The 25,598-nt window shown below is 38.6% G+C and overlaps 1 protein-coding gene across 1 annotated transcript in view; it reads left to right on the top strand.

Moving 5' to 3' along the window:
- The window catches only part of LOC150109466 (uncharacterized), a 32,615-nt gene extending 7,142 nt beyond the window's left edge, over positions 1–25,473 (top strand). Inside the window, exons 2-8 of the mRNA XM_090408447.1 lie at positions 3,575–3,698; positions 3,854–3,972; positions 4,091–4,246; positions 14,385–14,527; positions 20,651–20,808; positions 22,828–22,974; positions 24,993–25,473. Of these exons, the coding sequence (XP_090264573.1) occupies positions 3,575–3,698; positions 3,854–3,972; positions 4,091–4,246; positions 14,385–14,527; positions 20,651–20,808; positions 22,828–22,974; positions 24,993–25,174 (1,029 nt within the window). The 3' untranslated portion in view covers positions 25,175–25,473. The remainder of the gene's footprint in view (positions 1–3,574; positions 3,699–3,853; positions 3,973–4,090; positions 4,247–14,384; positions 14,528–20,650; positions 20,809–22,827; positions 22,975–24,992) is intronic.
- The last annotated feature ends 125 nt before the right edge of the window (positions 25,474–25,598 follow it).

Below are 25,598 nucleotides of genomic sequence, written 5' to 3'. Positions count from 1 at the left end.
TCAAGGAGAATCGGCCTACCAGTCCGGAACTCGGGGTGTTGGGCGTGGCAGGCGCCCGGGGGGGAACCCCCTTTCGAGTTTTCAAAATTCGAGTCATCAGAATTCAAGGAGAACCGGCCTACCAGTCCGGAACTCGGGGGGTTGTTCGCCATAGGCGCCAGGGGGACGGACCCCTCCCCTTTCGAGTCATCAGAATTCAAGAACCGACACCAGTCCTGAACTCGGGGGGGTATGCGTCGGGGGGGGCGGATCCCCCCTAGTTATATTATATTATATCTTATCTTACCGAAGGGCTATCCAATGAATGCAATATAATATAATAAGGGAAAGTTAAGTACGCACTACAATGTTAAAAGACGCATTATGTCTAAAATGTATTATATTATATATTATAAATATTATAAAATGTATTATATTATATATTATAAATATTATAAAATGTATTATATTATAGTCTAGTCTGCTTCTACACAACAGCCATTTGCAATGAATATTGCAAATGAATATTGAATTGCAAATGAATGAATTCATTGCAAATATATTCATTTGCAATGAATTTGCAATATATTGAATATATTGAATATTGAATATTGCAAGTTCTTATAAGAACTAGGGGATGGACTGAGTCCTTGACTCTTTATCCCGTCATCTGAATGAAGAAAATCTGTGTGGATGGAATGTTATTGAGCTAAAAAGCTCTAGTCATGGCTGGGTAACGGCAATAGCCGAGCCTTAGTTAAAGCTTCATTGGCTACAGCATTGCCATTTGTTACACTGATTAGTAAGTAAAGGGTAAAATCTCAAAAAATCGGACGATCTCTAGGCCACTCCATAGTGGGCGAAAGACCGTCCATGTCTCAGCGTTGGTTCCACTCATTGACGGCCGCCCCGTCCAAGCACCCCGACGGGCTCCCCGTTTAAGCAGAACCGCTCAGCGTTGGTTCCACTCAGTGTCGGCCGCCCCATCCTAGCACCCCGATGGGCTCCCCGACTCCTGAGCAGAACCGCTCAAATTCCGAGGAAAATAATTCACCGACAAGAACCCCTCAGCGGGCCCTGCCGGAGAACACCTTCCCCGGAGACTCAAGGTGCTCCCTTAAGGCAAAAACCCTAAGGGAGCTAACTCAAAAACTCACACCCAGGATAACAGCAACAGCCGAACCTCAGTTTACTTCCTCGGTTCAGCATTGCTAATTGTTACACTGATTAGTAAGTAAAGGGTAAAATCTCAAAAAATCGGACGATCTCTAGGCCACTCCATAGTGGGCGAAAGACCGTCCATGTCTCAGCGTTGGTTCCACTTAGTGACGGCCGCCCCGTCCAAGCACCCCGACGGGCTCCCCGTTTAAGCAGAACCGCTCAGCGTTGGTTCCACTCAGTGTCGGCCGCCCCGTTCAAGCACCCCAACGGGCTCCCCGACTCCTGAGCAGAACCGCTCATATTCCGAGGAAAATAATTCACCGACAAGAACCCCTCAGCGGGCCCTGCCGGAGAACACCTTCCCCGGAGACTCAAGGTGCTCCCTTAAGGCAAAAACCCTAAGGGAGCGAACTCAAAAACTCACACCCAGGATAACAGCCGAACCTCAGTTTACTTCCTCGGTTCAGCATTGCTATTTGTTACCCTGGAAGTCCTAAAAAGGACTGGGATCTCTTCTGAATATTGCAAATATATACGCTGTATCTTATAATAAAATATATTGTAGCCAGTACTTGGTGTTGGAGTATTTTTTTTTTAATTAAGACAAAAACTTAAGATATTTTGAGCTTTCTCCAAATATATTAAATTATAATTAATATACATTTTTGAAAAAAATAGTATTAATTTAACATTGTTGGTTTTTAATGCATTTTATATATTTTAATAGATAAATTATGCTAAAGATCTCTCTGTTTTTTTATATTGGTTAGTGTTGTATACAGCTATGTGTTAGTAGATTGTCTTCGGAAAAAATTACAGTTCTTCATTCTTTCCCTCGGTAAATTGTCACGCATATGATTATGCTCGTGCATTCATAAAGAAATGAAAGAAGATAAAATGTCTACATGAAGATTACTACACCGACATAGAACTAGTAGTAAATTACAAGTTTCTCGGACAGATAAAAACATCAAAGTTCTTTGATATACAAGCCGTTGATACAAGATGATGTTTATTTCTGCTTATCCAAATTACAAGAGACTCTGTCTATAAACATATCAAGGGCGTAGTGTTTATAATATGGAATAAACACCAGATCGGACCGGCAATAAAGTCAAGCTTTTACTGTCAAAATTTAAGTTCTAATAAAAGCTCGAGATTGTCAGCGTACAACTTAAATAATCAAACCCCCCCCCTTCTCTTGTGAAATTGGTAGACCACGTTTCTGGCCAATATTTATCATCAGATCAAGAGGGTAGAGAACGCTTATGAGGTCAGTAAGATCATTTTCCTGAGCGATGAGTTATTTTTGAAAACTAAGAGGAAAGCCGTCTGACCTTGATTTTTATATGTTCTTTACATGAGAATTGCGATGGCATTGCACGCCAAATCGAGTCGTGCTTATTCCACCTGCAAGGCATGCTTCGAAATATATATATATATATATAAAAGTCTATTTAAGTTCGACATTAAATCCAGCTAAGATCACAGACTGACTTAAATAGAACAGACAGAAAGTTCAACGAACCATGGGCTAATCTTTGCAATGCAAATGCCACGTCTTTTATTATCTTTATTTCATTCTGGTAGCAAATATGATATGTATGACCATTCATATTATTAAGCCAAAAAAAAAAAAAACGTGAATTGCTAAGAGCATTCTATGAGTGAAAAAACTCAGTGCTTTCTAGTAAAAAATAAAAAAAATAAAAATAAAAAATAATATAAAAAAGATATCCTCGATATTACTTGGTGTATAAATTATTTTTACTTTTTATAAAAAAAAATTAAAAATTAAACAGAGAATTAGACATAAATTATTTTATTTAAACTTTCAACTTTTATATTAATATTTTTGTTGTTTTCAAAAATAGAAAAAGAAAGCTACTTCAGAAATATAAAATAACAGATGATCTTATTTGATCCTTCTTGCAGGCGCTTGAAAATCTCTAATCACCGTTTATATGCTCCTAATTTTTCCCCATCCCTGCTTATCTTAGATGACTAGTTAAAATGATAAATCACTCCCATATAACAGTATATATTTTTGTACTTATGCATGTTTTGATATAACATTAAATTTTCTAAATATATAGTTATGTCTACTCACGGTTTACCTCTTTTAAAACTTATTAAATTTTCTATTTCATCGACAGATGGCAGCACACGTCTCTGCTAGTATTTAATGTGCTTTACCTCAAGCAATAAACTAATGTAATATTACAAAATAGAGACATTATTCCGTCTTCAATAACAGAATTTAAACAATTTCATCTTATATCTAAATATTTTATATTTTATAAATATTATATTTATAAATGATAAAATGTTGGGACAAAAATTTTATTTATCCTCGGTTTAGAAGCTTTAAATTGCTTACTTAAAATGTATATTATTCTTCTATATTTTATATTTATTATTTGTATTTGTTTAGGAGGAAACTAACGAGACCGAAGGTATAAATGTAATAGCCTTACTGCCAGGAAAGCATCGAGATCAGCCACAAGATGGCATACTTGTCGTAGGCGCTCATTATGATACAGTAAATGATACAAGTGGTGAGTATCTTTATAAACGCAAAAACTTAAAATGAACACTAACATTCTGATTAAAAAAAATAATATGAGTATATTGTTCTTATTTATATTATTAAATAGGAAACATTTTAAATTCTTTATAATAGCAATTTTTTTTTTTTTTTTTTTTCTTGCAGGCGTTGACGACAATGGTTCTGGTATTGCGGCTATGCTAGAAATTGCTCGGATCCTATCGAAATATAAATGCAGCTTGTCAAACTCGATCATATTTGTAGCCTTTGACCTTGAAGAGTCGGTAATGATTAACATACGAGAATATGAAATTAGCAAACGATCAGTAAATTTACTTGTATTTGTTTTGTATAAAATTAACACCGATTTTTTTTTTTTTTTTTTTTTTTTTTTATTTCCAGGGAAGCTATGGCAGTAGATATTTTGTCCACCGTTTTCTAGTACCACAAGTTCTGCAAGCTAAAAAGGGACATTTTCAGGGAGCTTATATTCTTGACACTGTGCTCAATTACAATGCGAGCGAAAACTCGCAAGATATACCAGAAGATATCCGGAAGGTGGGTAATCTATTACCTTATTTTGATAAAATGCAGTTCCAAAAATGGAGTTTTAATCCTGGTTTGTATAATTTGTTCGGGATGAAGTTTACTTTGCAAAAGTGAAATTTATATGTGATGTGAATTTATATGTGAATATACGCCTTTAAAAACTGGTTCTCCTGATAATTCAAAGGTATATTTATATGATGTTATATTTAAATAAAAAAAAAAAAAAACTCATATGACAGTAGACGATATTGCGGCAACCTCTTCTTCATAATGATTTTACAATATTTGAACGGACAGTAGTGACAAAATATGAGCTATTTTAATGGGAAAAAAACATGAATCTTAACATTACTATTATTATTATTACGTGACACCTCTAGGAAGTCCAAGGACTCATCGTGGGAGGGCACACTACTCTACTTCGCTAAATGCATTTCATTCTTTCACTACTACTCAATACTCCAACTATGACGCTACTAGCATAAACGCCATCTATCGCCGATCATCAACAACAACAGTATTTTTTTTGTCTGTAAATTGCGTGTGTTCTGAAGGCCGAAGGAATCACAAGAGATCCTTCCTACTACCTACATTACCTCTTCTATCTATCCTGCTAAACATTGGAAGGGTTCTTGCGTCTGTGGAAACAGGAATCAAAACCACGCGGAATGGGGGGAGGTCCATAAGTGGGAGGGGATATTCTACTTTTCTCATTGCCAGGTGCTTAAAGATCAACCTAATCGGTAGAGTGCATAGCGTATCAAACCAGTAGGTGAATGTCTTTTAAGTAGGCGATTATCTCCATGCGTACTGGAGGCCTGAAGTGGCTTGAAAAAAAGTTCGGTATTTGGTCTCTAGAACAGAATTCTAATTCTCGGATTGTGTCAGCCTTAGCTCACTATCGATACTGCCTTTCGTGTGTATGTTTCACATAATAATAATTAATTAATTAAAAAAGACGCCAGGCGATCCTCATTGACGGTTTCTGGCTTTCTGTGTGTGTGTGTGTGTGTGTGTGTGTGTGTGTGCAAGTAGTTATACTGCCTTATTAGTAAAGAGGACAATGTAATGTAAGATAGACAATGTAATGACATATACACGAACAGGGCGTTTTTCTGCTGTTCTAAGCGTTCCATGTTTTCTTATTATAACTGTTTCATTCGCTTCTCTTAATTATCAAAAAACAGTACTTTTTTCGTCTATTTATATGCGCGTATTGTCTTTGGAATTATCACTTTAAATTTAACAACCGGTTCTCTACAAAGTTGTTTTTTAATCACCTCATTTTCCCCATTCTAAAAATAAGGCAATTAGAACGAGAGTATAATAGATATTCGCAACTGGTTATCGTACTCAATAAAAAAAAATAAAATAAGTTTCCTAGAAAAAAATGTTCCACATATAAATCCATCGATTTCATCATAATATCACAAACTAATAACTGCGGTGATCTGAAAAAGAAGAAAAAATAAAATAAATAAATACATTCCATTACTGTTGGGATGTATTATTTTACGAAAAAAAATATTACGTTAAAAAATTATACAGCGTTTTTTTTTTCAATGGTATTTATTTCATTTATATATTTTTCTAGACATTTTTTTCATTTTTTTTAATAGAACTATTCCTTCAGGCGCAATACAATATAGCTATTATTATTATTATTATTATTATTATTATTATTACTACTACTACTACTACTACTACTACTACTACTACTACTACTACTACTACTACTACTATTGTTTTATTATTATTAAACAATTTAAATTGGCATTAAGTAGGACGCGAACAGAACGCTTGAACGTTGTGGTCAGCATTTTAACCATTCGGTAGCAGAATGGTAATAACGTTGTTCATTTCTTTTTGATGACGTAAACGTTAGCAACTGTTGCTATGGAAAAATTATCTGACATTTATATATTAGCAAACAGATGAAAATGAAATCATATTGTAATCAAAATATCGTTTTGTAATCTAAAATAAAAATATTTTAAATGGGAAAACTTTTGCTGCAAGATTTGAACAGAGAGCTCATTGAATTTTCTTTAAATGGGAAAAATATTTTCCAAGATAAGAATTTGTCACTGGAAGTAAAAACTGCATATTATGATTGTGGATAAGGCAATAGAAAGAAAAGAAAAGAAGAATTTTTCATTCTCTCACTTGGAAAGACCCGCAATGATTTGGAAAAATATATATATAATTTTTCTTTTCGGATAAGCTAAAGATTTCATGTCTTTAAAGCTCTAGCTCTGTATGTGTTTCGAATAAATAGAAAACGGTTTGAAAATTCCATTTATAGGATGTGCATTTCCTTCTTGTTTCTATTTTTCTATTCGCTAGGTCGTAGACATTAACGGACTTGACATATTATCGAGCCTTTGGCTTACTCATTTTGGGCTTCTGGGTGAGTTTAAAAAACTTACCTATTCAGTGTGGGGGACGTTTGTGTTTTGCAGGATCATACTCACTGTAGTCTACCCCTTGGTGGATTAATTGGGTTCTGGAGGATAGCAGCATTTACAAAATATTTTGCAGCCTTTTCGAATGGGAAAGTTTTGATCTCAGGGGGTTTCTCGGTGAAGCTGCATGTTTCTTACGAACCATAGTGCGTTGAACGCTGTTCGTAAAATTTGTTTGGATCGCCTGTAGTTTGGTAACGTTTGAATGCGCCGTGTGACCCCACGCGGGTCATTGTATTGTATAAATATACAATGAATGTTCATTGTATAGAAGCAGTTTAAGATCTGTACACAACCGGCTACGACGATTCAGTAACGGGTATAGCTGTCCTATTTGCTTTTGAGCAGACATGATCGATATGAGTTGTAAATCAAAGCCCTTTATGTAATTTTACCTCTGATTATTTGGCTACTGGTTGCCATTGGACTGGGATTGCCAAACATGACAACTTCGCCCTCCGGAGACACTCGGCTTCTTGGGAATAGCATTGCAGTGCTCATGTTGTATGCATTAACACCCATTCGCCATTTTTTTTTTTTTTTTGAACACTTGTCCTATTTCTGAGACTGCGTTTTGCAGTTTTCCTGTTGCCAATCTCGGTTGCAAGGAGTGGACCGTTATTGTAAGTATCATCTGTGTAAAGAGGCATTCTGGTGGCGACTGTGCGTGGAATATCAGCCACATGGACAGCTAAAAGCAGAGGTAATAGCCCTAATTTCCATCGTCCGGGAAAAAAATGCATTAATAATAGCAATGTGCATTATATCTTAATGTAGCAGATGTTTGATGATTTTTCCCCCGAAATTCCATCTGGCCTGGGGCTTTGTTATTCTAAAGTTTTGTGATGATTTGATATTCCTTAGCAGATGATGTTAATTGGATGGGGTTTATGTACTCTGTGCATTTTAGCGTACAACGTATCTAGGTGTGTGTGTGTGTGTGTGTGTGCACTTTACTGATGAAGTCTAGATCCGCATGAATGTAATTTGGACTACATTGCTTCTCTAGGTTGTCGGTTGGCTTCAACTTTGTCTTCATCATGGTAAATCTGGTCACATTCACCATGGGTTGGTGGGAGAGGTTTACGGACTGTGCGTGCAACTTTGGTCATTTTCCAGAGTATCTGTTCTTCTGTGTTTTAGGAATGAAGTTTTGTCTCCCACTATTGAATTCGATGGTTTTCAAACATATATCGAACTTCCTTTATTGAGCGCTTGTGGGGTTCTGTGGTATTGGCGCCTGGCTCTGTTCTTTTCATGGATCAGGTTGTTAATCTCATGCAGAAGTCGGTCAGAGTTTGTGCGTTGTACATCTTCGGTGGAAGCTGTTATCTGCTTTTCCAAGTTAAAAATTGAATCGTCATTTTTTTTTTTTTTCTTTGAGTCGATGGTTGGAACTGGGCCATCGACTGTGATTCACGGTACTCGATCTGGGATATTTTCCTGTTGTGAGCCAAGTTGGAATAAAACTGGGTTGTGGTGAAAGCTGAGGTCGTCCATCGCACTTATTTGATATCGAGACGCGATATTTTGTAGCATCGCTATGTCATCAGCACGTGCTGCCACATTGTAGCAAGTGGGTTTTAGAGGTCGCGTAATGACATTGTTCGTGGTGGCAGCAAAGTCGTTGAGGGTTCTAGCGTTTCGATTTCTAGTTCTGCTGTTCCAGGTCGTGCGCTTAACGTTCAGGTCTCCTGTTACTAGCACTGCTTCGTTTATGTCTACAATTTCAGTCAAGTTCTGCTCCCAGGAACTGTTGGTTGAGAGAGTTCTATATGGAGAATATTTTCAGGGACCCGTCTTTGCGGTTTGGACCTCCACTCCGGTGATTTCTATGTTGGTAATGATGGGTTCTATATTGAGCTTGACAAATATGGGAGTAACGTTTCGTTTACAAGGAATAACTCAGCGCTATGGCGTGTCGTAAATTTTTGTAGTTCGAGCATTTTGTTTCCTAGACCGATGTCATTCCAGAAAACAATCGGAAGAGAGTTTGGCCTTCTACGTTTGTTAACCATCGACTACTGCAGTAAGGATTGTTTGCATATGCCTTACAAACTCGTTTGCAGAGTTCTGACTGAAATTTCCTTTGCTGGATTTGGTTGAGGGTTGGGGTTCAGTTTTTTCCGCCAGTTTTGAAGCGACCACATATGCGCACGTGCTTGGGTGGTTTATTGTGAGGAGGGGAATTATTCTGGTAATTTTTTCGGTGGCCCAGCATTGCTTGCACCCTCGTAGTTGGCGAATTTTTGACAACGGTGGCATTATCCAGCTGATGTCTTCATTGATAATGGTTCTGGGTTTATAGCCAGGTCGCACACCATTTTTAGATCATATATTTTTTGTCCATTTATCTGCTCGGAGCATACTGCTAACGTTAATAAGGTTTAGTCCGCAGTTTCAGAAGTCTCTTGTGACTTCCTGAGTGGTGAATTCTGTTATACCGAGCAGTGCCACCATGAAGGTTTTTTTTTTTTTCACTTTTTAAATCGAACGTGTGGTTTTTTGTCTAAAAGTTTAGTGAGTGAGTGACCAGTAGTCGGTTACTGTCTCTGAGAAGTTCTTCCTGTTATCTCGCAGGATGATTAAGAGGAACTCTTTCCTTATGTCGGTTCGTTTCTACTTCCACGGGGATTGCAGTTTCGTTTGATGCTGGTTCCTTGCGTTGATTTTTCCTTCTGATTTCGCAGAACCCGTTCTGTTCCTCAGCTGTTTCCTGAGTTAAATATGACATGAGCCACATTGTGAGTACAAAGTTTGGGACTCTGGTCTATTGTCAATGACCGGAGTGGTCGTTGGTCTCTCAAGCTCAACCTGCAGTCGATCGAGCCATTTCATTTGCAAGAAGTCATAAAAACTTCTGAATTGTGCAAACGCCTACTCGAACTTTAAGCTTTCCCGCTGCGGATTACCATTTTAAAGTTCGTACATTCTAATTTTCGAGAAAAAATATAAATTATTAAAAATAAATAAATAAATAAATAAAATCTGGTAACTAGCTGAAAAGAAGGCATAGTACAACACAGACGACGATCTACTAAAAATAGATAATGTTTGAGTTTTAGTCTTGACTCGTGAGTCACGAGTCGTCGTCTGTGTTGTTGAACTTTGAACTTAATTGGCTGATGGACTGAGTCCTTGACTCTTTATCCCTTCATCTGGATTTTAGTTTGTGGGTTGTGAGATTATTGTGGGTAATTTACCCGCTCATTGAGAGCATTGAGGCTGTATCAGCTTTCTCTTGCGATGGAGGATTTCGGTTTTTTATGTTTGAAACGATCTGAGGGTTTGTAGTCTGCTGCTTGTCGAATTAGCTGATTATCAGTGATTGTGAAAAATTTCTCTGCAATGCCTGTCATGTAGGTCTTAATATCTGGTCTGGAAGATTGGCTTCTTAATGTAACGATGTTTCTGATGAACCATTAAATACCATTCTTAGGCATTTATTCTGTATTATCTGAAGTCTGTTGATGTTGCTTTTAGTTGTGTGACCCCAGGTTGGAGAGGTGTAAGTTAGTTGCGGTCTGATTATCGATTTGTAAAGGAGAATTTTGTTGCATATGCATTCAAAAGTGGATATACCTGGTCTGTGTTGTTCTTAAAAGAACTGGGAGATGGACTGAGTCCTTGACTCTTTATCCCGTCATCTGAATGAAGAAAATCTGTGTGGATGGATGGGTTTGAACCTTGAGTTCCGTCTGTGTTGTTCTTATAGTCCTTATAAGGACTGCCTTAAAGCAGCGAAGGAAGAATGCTTTTTATCTTCAATGTTATTTGTAGAGGACAGTGTAGGGATAAGGTGTCATTGAGCTATTAAAACTCTGATCATGGCAGGAGGGTAACAGCAATAGCCAAGCCTCAGTGAGAACTTCATTGGCTACCATCCATTACCCTCCAAGGGTATTGGATTGAATGAATCAATCACCGCATCTCACAGTCGATTGATCCACCTCCCCAACCACGTTGGGGAGATGGATCAATTGTTCTTAAAGTTCTTAAAAGAACTGGAAGATGGACTGAGTCCTTGACTCTTTATCCGGTCATCTGAACGAAGAAAATCTGTGTGGATGGATGTTACTGAGCTAAAAGCTCTAGTCATGGCTGGGTAACGGCAATAACTGAGCCTCAGTTAAAACTTCATTGGCTACAGCATTTCCATTTGTTACCCTAGAGATAGCCGGAGAAAAAAGTCCTTTTTTTTCTACAGCTATCTCTAGTTTGTTCGCTGGATCAATTGTTAGTCCTTATAAGGACTGGCTTAAAGGGGCGAAGCAAGAATGCTTTTCATCTTCCCCGTTATCTGTAGAGGACAGTGTAGGTATAAGGTGTTATTGAGCTATTAAAGCTCCGATCACGGCAGGAGGGTAACAGCAATAGCCGAGCCTCAGTTAGAACTTCATTGGCTACAGCATTGCCATTTGTTACCCTGATTAGTAAGTAAAGGGTAAAATCTCAAAAAATCGGACGATCTCTAGGCCACTCCATAGTGGGCGAAAGACCGTCCATATCTCAGCGTTGGTTCCACTCAGTGACGGGCTCCCCGACCACTGAGCAGTACCGCTCAAATTCCGAGGAAAATAATTCACCGACAAGAACCCCTCAGCGGGCCGTGCCGGAGAACACCTTCCCCGGAGACTCAAAGTGCTCCCTTAAGGCAAAAACCTTAAGAGAGCGAACTCAAAAACTCACACCCAGGATAACAGCAACAGCCGAACCTCAGTTTACTTCCTTGGTTCAGCATTGCTAATTGTTACCCTGGAAGTCCTAAAAAGGACTTTTTTCTCACGAATCTCAAATCTGGATCAATTGTTATCCTTATATCCTTATAAGGACTGGCTTAAAGGGGCGAAGCAAGAATGCTTTTCATCTTCCCCGTTATCTGTAGAGGACAGTGTAGGGATAAGGTGTTATTGAGCTATTAAATTAAAGCTCTGATCATGGCAGGAGGGTAACAGCAATAGCCGAGCCTCAGTTAGAACTTCATTAGCTACAGCAGTGCCATCCGTTACCCTGATTAGTAAGTAAAGGGTAAAATCTCAAAAAATCGGACGATCTCTAGGCCACTCCATAGTGGGCGAAAGACCGTCCATGTCTCAGCGTTGGTTCCACTCATTGACGGCCGCCCCGTCCAAGTACCCCGACGGGCTCCCCGTTTAAGCAGAACCGCTCAGCGTTGGTTCCACTCAGTGTCGGCCGCCCCATCCTAGCACCCCGATGGGCTCCCCGACTCCTGAGCAGAACCGCTCAAATTCCGAGGAAAATAATTCACCGACAAGAACCCCTCAGCGGGCCCTGCCGGAGAACACCTTCCCCGGAGACTCAAGGTGCTCCCTTAAGGCAAAAACCCTAAGGGAGCGAACTCAAAAACTCACACCCAGGATAACAGCAACAGCCGAACCTCAGTTTACTTCCTTGGTTCAGCATTGCTAATTGTTACCCTGGAAGTCCTAAAAAGGACTTTTTTCTCACGAATCTCAAATCTGGATCAATTGTTATCCTTATATATCCTTATAAGGACTGGCTTAAAGGGGCGAAGCAAGAATGCCTTTCATCTTCCCCGTTATCTGTAGAGGACAGTGTAGGGATAAGGTGTTATTGAGCTATTAAATTAAAGCTCTGATCATGGCAGGAGGGTAACAGCAATAGCCGAGCCTCAGTTAGAACTTCATTAGCTACAGCAGTGCCATCCGTTACCCTCCAAGGGTATTGGATTGAATGAATCGATCGATTGTTGAGCTGAGCTGAGCTATTAAAGCTCTGATCATGGCAGGAGGGTAACAGCAATAGCCGAGCCTCAGTTAGAACTTCATTGGCTACAGCATTGCCATCCGTTACCTCCAAGGGTATTGGATTGAATGAATCAATCACCGCATCTCACGGTCGATTGATTGCAAGTACCTCAATTATATTATCATGATATAGAATAATTAAAGGTTTATTATATTTCTTACGATTTTAGGAAAAAGCTTTTAAATATTTAAAATTTAAACATATAATTTTAAACATAACATAAGTTTCGTTATTATTTCTAAGATAAATTAATAATTATATATTAGCTTTGTTAACTGTCGTTTAACTGGCTGAGTTATTTTTAGCATATGTATTCCTGTTAAATTTGTACCTTTCTGAGGATAATTTTAACATAAAAGACTTTTAGCAATATTCATTTAATTGCGCATTATAATCACGGTTGGCGATATGTGCTTTTGGGCGAGTTAATCTATACAAATGATGATTATTCAAGAAACACAGATTATCATTTATATTATTTACTTGTCAGAGAATCGAAGAACGCGTTGATTTGGATTTAAAAAAAAAAGCGAGTCTATGTTCATTGCTTAAATATGTTGAATGTCTACGATTATCACTTTGTGCGTTGGGGATGAGTACCTAAAATAATCCATACTTCATCCCGCGGGCAAGTGCTATAGCCAAGAGATTATATCTTGTCAGACACCGTTACTATAGATGGCGCTAGCTACGCGCTGGTCATCTGTAGTTTAGGAACTCATTTCATCGTCCATTAAGCTAGCGAGAAACAAGGCTTAATCTCTAAGCCACGATATAGAGAAGTACAAATCTGGGGGAATTATTGCCTCGCCTTAAGTGTGTAGATAATTATGGAACTTGCCACAGAGCATTAGATAATATATGAAGTTTCGTTCCTTTCGATGGCATCTGCAGGTTCTTAGTAGCTTCCTACTATAATTATCGCTGGATCTCGAGCTGCAGTAACGATCGAACACAGTTCCAGACAAGAGAACTTAGACAGCACTTCTAGATTTGTGTCTCCATCTTAAGATTGTTTTCTTAACACTGTCATGAAAACTTGAATCTTTCTTGCTATCTAATTGAAGTTAGCACAGCACGTTATCTAGAGGGGGGGGGGGTTAAGAGAGAGAGTGAAGAAGAGAAATTGGGGGCTTGGAGGGAGGGAGGTGACACGCGCTCTGTATCTTGATTAATATTTAGAAGGGAAGATTCGGTAGGTGACGTTTCGACTGCTCCAACGCGGTCTTCGTCAGGATTCGAAAAGTGAACTTAACTGCCATTTGCGTAACATTATTATTCGGTTTTTTTTATTACTATTATTTTATTTTAGGTGATTAATAGTATCTCCTTAAAGCCAGTGAGTCATTTTGACTGCTTTGTTATTTGGAAAAAATCAATGTATTGATCGGCCTTGGATGACGGCTCCATTTAGCTGAGTGTATTAACCTGTTTACTTGTAGGCGCAAAACGCTAAATAGAAAACTTGGGGATTTCCATTTGTCGTCATGGCAACGGCTGAGTGTGTCTGTGAAGAGGGAGGAAATACCAGAAACACTTTCGAGATGTCTGCTAGCGGGATAAAGGGTTTTATAAATAACATTCACTTCCAGATTATCCTGGTGAGCGTGAGAAGAATACAGTATGTGAATTCCAACATTCTTGCACCTGCTAATGACTTTACTTTTATACCCTTCAGTTGTTCAACAGCGTGTCGTAGGATCTTTTTTTTTTTTTTTTTTTTGTCATCTTTGTATTGAATAAGCCTTGCTTTTGATAACTCATTATAATACCAAATGAGTATTTCATTTTCATGTTTGTTTGTTTGTTTTCATTACCTTCATTTCTGTTTCACTTTTCTTTTTTTCAAATTATTTTGTATCCGTTTAAGTTTCTCTGTCTCTCTTCCATAGGCAGTACCGCAATTGAGTAGGTATATATCCTTGACTGGAAATAGAGGAAACTTTTTGGCTATGATGTCAAGAAGAAAACTTGATGCCCGTCTTGTAAATCACCTCAGAGTGGCCTGGGAAAGTTTCGATTCACCGGAATACAGGTGATGTTACAACTACTTTTTATTAATTATAACCCTCCCTATTCCCCCCAAAATATGATAATATTTAATATATAATTTATTATATTATATTATATTATAGCTAACTTTTTTTTTTTTTTTTTTAATTAGTTCAACGTATCTCATCATTGGCCTGTGGAGTAAGATAGGCTGAGATTCAGCAGATAGTAGGAGAGGAAATAAAGATAGAGTGCATAGTGGTAGAGTAGATGAATGAGGCCTCAGCTGACCTGTTTTAGCTGTTGACCCCCCAGGGGTGCTTCTAAAACGGTCGTTGATTTTTCACTTTTAAAAAGGAAAAATCCTGAAAAGGAAAAAAAAGGAGAGACTAGGCAAACTTAACAAGTGTAAATAAATCTAAAGACTATGTGGAAGACAATTCTATAGAGGAATGAGTTTGCCGAGCAAACCCAGAACAGTATAACCAGGAAAAGAAGGGAGATGACCTGGCCCGGAAGACCCCGCCCTGAAAAGGGCTTGGGACCACCTCGATGTTGGCCTTCGCAGTCCGGGTTTGTTCAGGTCAACCCCAACCTGGGGACAGAAAAACTTTCAACTGTGAAAGGACTAGACCTACCTGTGGGTTAAACGCTGATCAGGAAGGAAGATCGGGATAGCGTCAACACCTACAACTTGAAGGTGTTATAGGTGCAGACACAGCCGGATTCCCCCCTGTATGATCTGGCAGATGGTTGGTGGATCACACCATCTCCTCAGGAACCGCTCTTCTCCCGTAAGTACCTTTCCTGCTCCAGGAAGCGGCGGAGGTAGGCTGAGAGACAGTTCTTAACACGGAGATAGATGCGATCCCCCTCGTTAAGAAGGTGTTTTTTCCTGGTTTTCCAAATGTGGTGCTTAATCACATTTATTAGGAAAATCAGGTGTTTCTTGTTTTTGGTTACTGGGGGAGGAAACTGTAGAAATACTATTTCGGGGAATGTGAGCGCTGGGATCGCAAGCACCTCAGCCAGTCTGTGCCAAACACGCTGTGCTGGCGGGCAGTGAAAGAAGAGGTGCCCTACGGTTTCTATCGCACCGCAGACGTCGCAGAAGGGGTTGCATGGTCGCGGGTTGTAAGCTGATTTTACGAGTTTCACCGGGAGTCTGCCGTAGGCGATTCTCCAGGCTAAGTCCCGGTGAAATGGTTGCCCCCAGCTGTTTTTTATGTTGGTGAACAGCACCTCTTCGTTTGTGCCCAGATCGGGTTTTTCCCAGTCAAAGCTGTCAAAAATTTTCCAGTACAGCTTGTTTGGGCTGAGCTGAAGCACTCGAACTCCATCCGTTGCCAATTTTTTAAAAAGTTTACATATTGTGTAGTACCACTCAGGCACCGTCTCTGCACATGGTCCGGCGTGGCCAGTAATCCCGAAGTAGGGTAGGAAAAATCCTAAGAAGTATTTCATCAGATTGCCGGAAGGGTGATTTGATGCCAGTGCTTTCCGTATGGTCTGAGCAGCGTTGGTTAGGTGGCAGTATTTGAGGATTGGCAGGGCGAATCCCCCTTGTGTGGGGGGAAGATGGAGAAATGCCATCTCGTGTTTCCTGTTGTTCCAGAAAAAATTAGTGATATGTTTGTGAATGGCGTTGTCTTGTGTGTCTGTTATGTTTGTGAGGTTAATGGTGTGCAGTAACATTGGTTTTAGGACTGTTTTGATAACTGTTGCTCTACCTTCGAATGATAGGTAGTTGGGACTGAAGGGTTTTAGTTTTTCGCAACACATGTCTATTAAGTGTTGTGTTTGCAACACTGGGGTCTCTAGGAAGGGAAGTCCTAGTATTGTTAATGGGCCGGTTGTGGGTTTCAGACCATACGGAAGACTGGCAGGGTCGAATTTCCCATAAATTTTGATTCTTGTTTTTTCTGGGTTGGTGTGAAGACCACTGAGCACGCTGAACTCTCGCAGTATGCCGAAGAAGATGTAAATCGATTCGGAATCCCTAAGGGTTCCGACAATGTCATCGGCATATGCGACAGTTTTGCTCTGTTTGGAGCCTAAGGGTAGCGGTATTCCTCTTACTGCGCGCGTCTCATCAATTTTTTTTAGAAGAGGCTCTAGTACTAAAGAGAAAAGAAGGGGGCTAAGGGGGCAGCCTTGCCGAACCCCTCTGCGTATGGGAATGGGTTCTGAAAGAAACCCATTAATCGCAATGTGCGTTGTTGTTTTACTGTACATGCTTTTGATTGCTTCCCTTACGCAGGCCGCCACTCCGACTTTCTCTAGGATATAGTGCAGGAAGTTGTGCTTTGCACTATCGAACGCTTTATCTAAGTCTACTGATACGAGTGCAAGTGGGAGTTCCTTATTCGTCACAAAGCGAAGAAGGTCTCTTATCAGGAAGAGGTTGAGCGCCATCGATCTTCCCGGAACTCCGTATACTTGAGTGCTGGTTAGCACATTCCCAATGCCCAACTTCAGACGGTTACAAATTACTCTTGCGAATAATTTGTAGTCTGTGTTGGTCAAGGAAATGGGCCTCCAGCTGCCCATGCTATTTAGGTCTCTCCTTTTCTTGGGGATGAAAATTGTGTACCCGCTAACGAAGTCAGCAGGCACGTCACCAGTGAATAGGAAGCTGTTGAATAGTGAGACCAGGATAGGCAAGATGAAGTTCCAGGCTGAGCGATAGAGCTCAACGCCTAGCCCATCCAGGCCAGGGGTTTTCCGTAGCTTAAGCTGTTTATAGGCTCGAGTAACCTCTTCCGAAGTGATTGGTCTCTTTTGAAGAGTTCTGAGGTGTTCAGGCATGTTGTCAATGTTCCACACTCCGAAGTCGCCTGTCTCCTCAGCTTCGTCGGAATAGGTTCTCGTGTAATGCTGGGAAAATTGCCGCAGGATGTCTCCCGTGGTTGTTAGTGTTTGCCCGTTAGCATGAATTTGCCGAACCGCTTTCTCATCTTGTGCTGCTATGCGCTGCCGGTTATAAAAAGCGGCCGAAGGTGTTTCCGCCTGCCGGAGAAACAATCTGGTGCGAAAATCGAGCTCGGCGACTTTTTTTCGTCGAAGTGCCTCGAGTTCGATTTCCACGGCTTTAATAAGCGAATCGCTAGGAATACCGTTTCTCTGGTTAGCCCGGTACCACCCTAGCTCTCGGTACAGCTCTCTCATTTTTTTTCTTTGCGCGTGAGCTCTTTCTCTGGAGATGTTTTGGAAGAGCTCTTTTGCCTCGGTTTTGAACTGGGCCCACGCGTCCCAGTCCCAGTGGGCCCTTTTCCTTCCTTCGCATAGCAGCTGCAAATCCTTGCTATAAATTTTGGGGAAGCTTGGAGGCATTTTCCAGGGTCCTCTCGATGTTTCTACGACCTCGGGTAGTTCGATGTTCATAAGAACCAACCGCTATATGCCTGACCGAGATAACTTGTGGCCCAAGGTTCCTGGAAATATAGAGGCGGTCTAGTCGCGTTGCGACTCCCCCGCTCGCCCATGTGGTTCCCACTGTGTCTGGATTATGTTCCCTCCAGATGTCGATGAGGTCGACATTATCACAGCAGAGTTGCAGTTCCCTAGAGCCACCGGTACCGGAGTTGATGTTGCCACCAACTTTGTCAACTCTTGCGTCAGCGATGCAGTTCCAGTCCCCCCCGGCGATGATATACTGAGCCCCGTGTAAATAGGGTTCTATGGACATGAAGAACCCGCTTCGCTGGTGGGCGTTGTTGGGGGCATATACATTAAGGAAGCGGATGACTCTACCTCCAAACTTCCAGTCTATAGAGACTAGACGTCCTGCAGCATCTTTCTGTACATTGAAAAACCCGCCTAGAATAGGCTGACGAATAAGGATTCCCACCCCCCTCGCACAGCGCTCTCCGAAACACCAGAAGCTCTGAACGGGGAAGCTTCTGGAGAAGTTTTCTATGTCCCAGTACTGATAAAAATGCGTCTCCTGAAGAAAGAGTACATGAACCTCATGCAGTAAGATTAGGCTCCAAACAGCGCGTTGTGCATTGACGGAGCGCAGACCGTTAATGTTGAGAGTGGCGACTCGAAAAGTGTTGTTCATTTTAGTGGTGTAGTTATAGGGCGGGACAATTAGAATTTTAGTGTCTCTTCGGTAACTATTTTGATTAGTGCTTGGTATAGCGCTGTGATGTCGCAGTCATGTAAGCCCATATTGGCGGCTAGAATGGAGTTTCTAAAGGAGTTTTGTTCCTCATTTAGAATATCTGGCACGGCAAGTTTGTCCCATTCCAAGCCAACACAGGGTTTTGATGAACCCTTTGTGTAGTGGGCATAGAAGTGTGGCTCGCCGTTTTTCTCTATGGCGTTGTGGATTCTTTCGAACCCGTCCTGGTCTTTTTGGACATGGTAGAGAGGCTAACTCAAGGTAAAGATCGCAATGAATACGAATAACTCTTTCAAAACTGCTAGTTCCTGTTGTCATTTATAGTACTATTATGATATAAAATATATAAAGGTGTGTTTTATTTATGTTATTTAAAATAATAATTTTGTTATTTAAAAATATTAAATTAATATTTTGAAGTAAAATATAACTTGCTTTATTGTTTTTAAAAGTAATCTGATAAATTAAATGTTAAATTGTGTCAAAAAACGGTCTGATGTCATTTTTCATTTACGTTGCTCTGGCTAAAAACCTTGTTCAAGTTCTATGCCAGCCAGTTCTCTAAATAACGAAAAGAATTTAGTTCCGGTTTCGTATTTTGTTTATTCGTTAACTTCTGGCCAAATTGTCAATGAGAAATCAAGTATCCTTACGCATTTTTTATGTTACTCCAACCCACGAAATATCATTAGCAGATCTATAGTGCATTTTGTATCGTGATTTGGTAAAGGATTATTTTTCTATTTTTTTATTAATTTTATATATTTTGTATTTTTATTGATTTTTACATGGTCCTGAAAAGCCTACATTTTGTTGTGGTAGTCCGGGAACAATTCGATGACACTTCTACAACATTAGCACTTTTAGCTAGTTAGGAATCGATACATAATCATCTACCCAGGACGTCCTTTCGCATTCAGATGAAGACCATTTTGCTTAATCAAACCACCCTCGTGCAAAACCATTAGGAACCTTCGCCTCAACGGACATTGTTGGATGATCAGAGCAGACAAATGCAACTCCACACCGAAATGGCTCCACCAACAACCTTGCAAAATCCGTTTCTCATATGTTTTCTACTACGTAGGACAAACAGGTCGCTGTGGGGAAATCCGTATTACGGAAACAATCAACAACATATCAAAAAGAAGAAAGCTTAAATCAGGTTCCGCCTACCATGCAACACAGGAAGGTCATCCAGTTGCCTTGGCAACAAACCAAGATGGCCTCTATTGCTAACAATGGTTGCATTGGGAAATTCGAGGAAGCTTCTGAAATGTACATCCCCACCCAACACAATAGAAATCAAGGACGGGGGAAACAGAGGTCCTCTCTCATCAAACATCTGAATCACGTGGACCTAGGATGCGATGTTTATGTGCTTTTCATCCTAAGAATACCTCATTCGAATACTATTGCTACGTGCTTGTAATTATTTAGCTAATTAACTTCTTGATTCTGTTACTATTGTTTCGTTGTTACAGTTTGGTATCTTGGGTATTTTTGTTACTATAGAAGAATCATAGAATTAAAAACAACATTTTTTTTTTTTTTTTTAATTGTTCCTATGGATAATTCTGGCATCTCATTCAAATAAATTGGAATCGCAGAAAGCCTAAAAGTGGATGCATTTTCTGTATGATATAATAATCATTTCCTTGTTAAGAGAGGTGTTATTTCTTTCAGATTATTTCTATATTTGTTTTATGTATTTAAGAATACTTGCCTACTTTGATTTCAGTTTCAATCACATTACCAGGAAAGTATCCTATTAATGTTTTACTTATTTTGATAAATTAAAAGATATAAATGATTTATTATAAATTAGGATGTAAATAATTTACTTTACTATAATAAATTATATTATAGTAAACAATTCGTTCATTAATAAATAATATTTATAGTATTTCTGGGAAACCTTTTATTTTTCAGCATAACTATGAATTTATTGATTGTCCATCACGTAACTATTGTAAACTTTTAATTTCAGTTTCTTGAGTTATTCTTAAATAATAAATAATGGTTTCATTTTCTGGTCAGGCTGTACAATATGGGAATAAACTTTGGAATAGAGATTCCCGATCCGGTGAGTCTGGAGGCTCATCTCAATTTTCTTCGCAGTGATCATGTTCTCTTCTGGTATCCGGAAGTGACGAATTTCACATACACTCTCAGTTCTGTTCTTATCACAGACTTAGGTAAGCGGTAAGATTTTTAATTGCATTTTGTCTTTTTAATTTCCCCGTTATTTGGGATTAGAATGAAAGAAAAATGCTATGTGAAACTCAATAAATAAAATTACGGAACTGGAATTGAAACAATGGTGTAGTGATAGATGGAGATCGGTGATGTAATTTTACAGCTTATTATTATTACCTATTTTAGTGATGTAATTGCTGTCTTGCTGACCAATACGAAATAATTTTACATTGCCTTGTGTTACTGATCATTCTGTATTTTATTTAAATGACAAAGGAGTTTTGAGATAACAAAATTTCATTTATAAGTCGTGATGCTTATTCTTATCATTATTTGATACTGGTGTCTTGATCAAGAATCGCAGATGAGCAATACATATTCCCTACCAGTGAAGGCCAACATTCCTATTTATAAACTATAATTGCTTCTACATTGGTCGACTTTAATAATCATTCCCTGTACATTTTTTCTCCTTGCAGTCTACTCGGATATCAAACTACGTCCAGACCTTTTGTTTCTCACTAATAACTTATAGGTGAGGTGGGGGAAAGAGAGTTGGGGGGAAATTGAAAAAGAGAATTCATTTAAATTTTAATATCGGAGGGATAGAATTCTTAAGTTGATAACATAATCGTCAACCCATCCGCTGGTATGAACATTATGTTATGGTGCGTTTACAACTTCTTTCACTTCAATATGGTATTATTGGGCAATATATACCATTTCCTTATCTAAAGTTTTCAAATTGATTTTTAATTTATATTTTCATTTCTTTAGTTTTGATACTTAAAAAAAATTCATTTTGTTGTTATACACAAATTCTTTCGAGGGTTTAGTTGTTTCTTTTTATGTGAATCCAACCCTCTGAAAACCTTCGTGGGTAGAAATCATATCAAATCCTAATAAAAAATAATAATCCTGTGGGGATGAGTTAAAGATTATTCAGTTATCCTCTTTATATGTGAAAGTGGAAAAATGTGGACTCTATAAATTAGCAGAATTATTTTGCATGTCTCTTTGGATGTTATTCCTGTTATCATTAAGAGATAGCCATCCTTCCTAAGACGTAACTTGGGTTGATGTTCCCCTGCAAATATTTAGAATTAACTGGCCTTGAGATGTTTGGTTTCTTACCACCTTTTATTTGCTTGAAAAATAAAATACATTTACTTCCTGAAGCATGTTTTATACAAGTTTTCAGGTAAGTATCTAGCATACTCAAGTGATTGAAGTCAAAAACTCCACCTTCTCACTCAGCCTACAGTATAACACGTACTTAAAGACATCAACAAAGCCAAATTCAACTTTGGAAGGTCCAAATATAGACTGTCTTTTCCTATGCTTAAGCCTTCTAGGCACACCAAACAGTGTTTTAGTAGCACTGCAACTCACTAGACAGGTAAACACTTCTCTGCTTTAAAATATTGGTTATAGATCTTGAAAGTTGAAATAATTTCTATACCCTGAGGTTTGTCGAATGAAAAAGAATAAAGGAATGCCATCACCAGTAAAACTGTGCATAGGAGTTGACGGTAATGAGAGAAAGAAAGAAAATACTGTGATGTGAAGAGAGGAAGTCATCCATCATGGTATGTAGTGGGAACAACCAGAGAGGAAACTGTCAATCCAGTTACAAAGGGCGGAAGACAGACTTCATAAGTAAGCCATGACGAATCCGAACAAATGCCATAGAAGATGGACCACATGGTTGTTTCTAATCTTTCATGTCGTTTCAACATTACTCACCTTTGTGTCCAACAGTTGAGCCCAAAAGCCTTGGCAAAGGACCAAAAGACCGATTCTTTAAGCAATTCTCTCATAGTCGGATTTGGATTTTTTTTTTTAATTTATTTATTTATATAAATGGAGTCTGCAGTGCAGACTAACCACGAAGCTAGAATTTTTCGCGTGCTTATAATTAATATTTGTTCGATACTAAACATACGTTGATTCTTTTTATTATTCAAAACATCACTGCATTTTTACAAGTGAACACACGTGATCATTTCATTGAACAGGCCCCTTCCGTGGTCGGATGAGAGAATGTTATCATGCTGCCTGTGATGATATTAACTTCTTAACTGACGAAAATCTTCTCCTCTTAAAAAAACTGGTGGACTCTATGACGATAGCATTACTGGATCTCAGTATTGGAAGTTGCTCTGGTAAGTAATTTGATGAGTACCTTGTAATAAGCATTGATGTCGTTTATAACAAGATCGTATAAATGCTACATTTAAATATCATAGATGATATTAAAAAAAAAAAAAAAACAGACAAATAATACAAGAGCAATTGTTTATCTCGCAAGCCAAAAATGTTACCAAAAGATGCTATTATATTTTAATAACATTTAAAATCGTTTCCGGTTGCTTTTAATCCGATATATATCGTATTTATCATTCGACTTACAAGCTACGTTCAGTTCTATTTATTTATTTTTGTTCTATATTAATCTTAATGTTCTTTTAAGACCAAAATAATGTATACAATTATTCTCTTTTATTTTACTTGTTTTAATGCCCCTATCCGGCTTCATAGAATTTTGTGGATGCTGTTAAAAATACCTTCGGTTTATAGTTTTACAGATGGTAGGCTTTAAAAAATAGAAGACATAAAATATTTTCCGATATTTCTGTTTTGAAGCCTATCAGCTGTAAAAATTAAATGTAGAAGTTCGTTTTAAGATTTTTTATTTTTCATGTTATGCCATCTGTATTTATCCGCTTTTGATTTAAGATTATCTGTTTATCTTTCTAACAAGCATTTTCATTCCAAACTGTTCATCAAAAACACATAAATAATAATAATTTGTGAGTTCAACAAATCTTCATCATCGGCCTGTAGAGTGAGATAGGCTGAGAGTCAGCAGATAGTAGGAGAGGAAATAAAGATAGAGTGCATAGTGGTAGAGTAGGTTAAAGAGGCCTCAGTTGACCTGTTTGCCCCCCAGGGGCGTTTCTAAAACGGTCGTTGATTTTTCACTTTACAAAAAGGAAAAATCCTAAAAAGGAAACATGTAACAAAACAAAAACAAAAAAGTACACAGAAAAGCAAAAATTGAAAGTTAAACTCAGAGGTGGAGGAAGGATCTGGCCCGAGTGATGCAGCTCACAAGGAACTGCACCGCCTCGCTGTAAGCCTTCGCCGCTCGGGTTCTCAGGTCCTCCCCCACCTGGGATAGCTGAAACCGGTGAAGCTGTGTACAGAAACCCTACAAGGTGGTTACTGTGTCTTTCTTTTGTTGTGGGCAGTTATTCTTTTGGCCACCTCACTTCTCTTGGCCATGTCTAGTTTGCAGAGAGCTATGAAGAACGCCGAAGCTGCCTCCTCGTCTAAATCCTGGGCTACCTCTACTTGCTCAGGGGTGATTTTGCTGATGTCATCAACGAAAATGTCACCCCATTTTGCACTGACGATGTCAGATCCATGTTCTCCTGTGAGGAGGAGTTCAGGTTCTCCTATTTTTTTTATCGCTTCTTTGAATTTTTTTTTCCTTGAATTTTTGAATTTTTCATAAATCAACATAAATACATTAGTACTATGTACAACTTTTCACACTTTCCTTATCCTTATAAGGACTGGCTTAAAGGGGCGAAGCAAGAATGCTTTTCATATTCCCCGTTATCTGTAGAGGACAGTGTAGGGATAAGGTGTTATTGAGCTATTAATTAAAGCTCTGATCATGGCAGGAGGGTAACAGCAATAGCCGAGCCTCAGTTAGAACTTCATTGGCTACAGCATTGCTATCCATTACCCTCCAAGGGTATTGGATTGAAAATCAATCACCGCATCTCACGGTCGATTGATTTTCTCCTCAGGTTTTATATCTTTCACACTTTCTTCATTATTTCACACTTTCTTCATTATGTAAAACTTCTATACCTTTATTATTTAGAGAACATTATGGTGTCACTATTTCATTTAAATATATTTTGAACTATGTAGATGACAAGGCACGAAATGTCTTAAATCTTGATTTATATATTATTTTTCGTATGTTTTTAAATTTCATTTTTTTATATAATAAAATATTAGGCATCTTCCTTTCTAAAGATGCTATTCAATAATTATCAAAAGACTACTACAATTGCTAGGCGATGATATATCTCCATATAAACATATTCGACTTGAATCATGTATGCAAATTTTAACTTCTACTTTCTCATTACATGTCTTGCAGGACCTGAAGTGAAATCATTGACATTTGTGATGAATACAGCAACCAATCTTACCTTTTCCATTTACTCTTTGCTGCTCGGAAGCCTGTTGATTCTCTGGGGATTTTCCGAAGCTGCAAGACCATTACGAGCTTGGACATTTCGTCGAAGAGCAATTAACTCCCAAATTACATGTGCTAGCTGAGGGCATTCGTCGTAAAGGAAGCGGTTTATTGCAACGTGCACAAACACCCCTTTACAGTTACCTACAACTTCTACTAGTAGCGCAAGAATCTTGTTTAACGCCCTCTAGTGATAATAAGTCGAAGTTCTGTGATTGAATCAAAGACGTGTACGTGATGAAAATGTGGACTTGTGTAAAATAATAAACAATTAATTCATATTTAAATATAAATTCTTGGGTTTTATTTTACGGTTATTTTCGTATTTATTTTTAGTAACGAGTTGGTTTAAAAAGTCATGTAATAGAAGACTGCGTGATATTTTAAACTATGATGTGTAGATTTGTACAGTTGGGAAAAAAAAAAAAAAAGTTTAATCTGAATTTGTAAATAAAGTTACGATAAATATTTTTTTGTTATTGTGGCGATCAATTTTTTGGGTGCAAA

Source organism: Typopeltis vanoorti, chromosome 2 (genome assembly GCF_054136105.1).
Source record: "Typopeltis vanoorti isolate ZY-2024b chromosome 2, IOZ_Tvanoo_1.0, whole genome shotgun sequence".
Lineage (NCBI taxonomy): Eukaryota > Metazoa > Arthropoda > Arachnida > Uropygi > Thelyphonidae > Typopeltis > Typopeltis vanoorti.
This window is presented reverse-complemented; position numbering and strand designations above follow the sequence as displayed.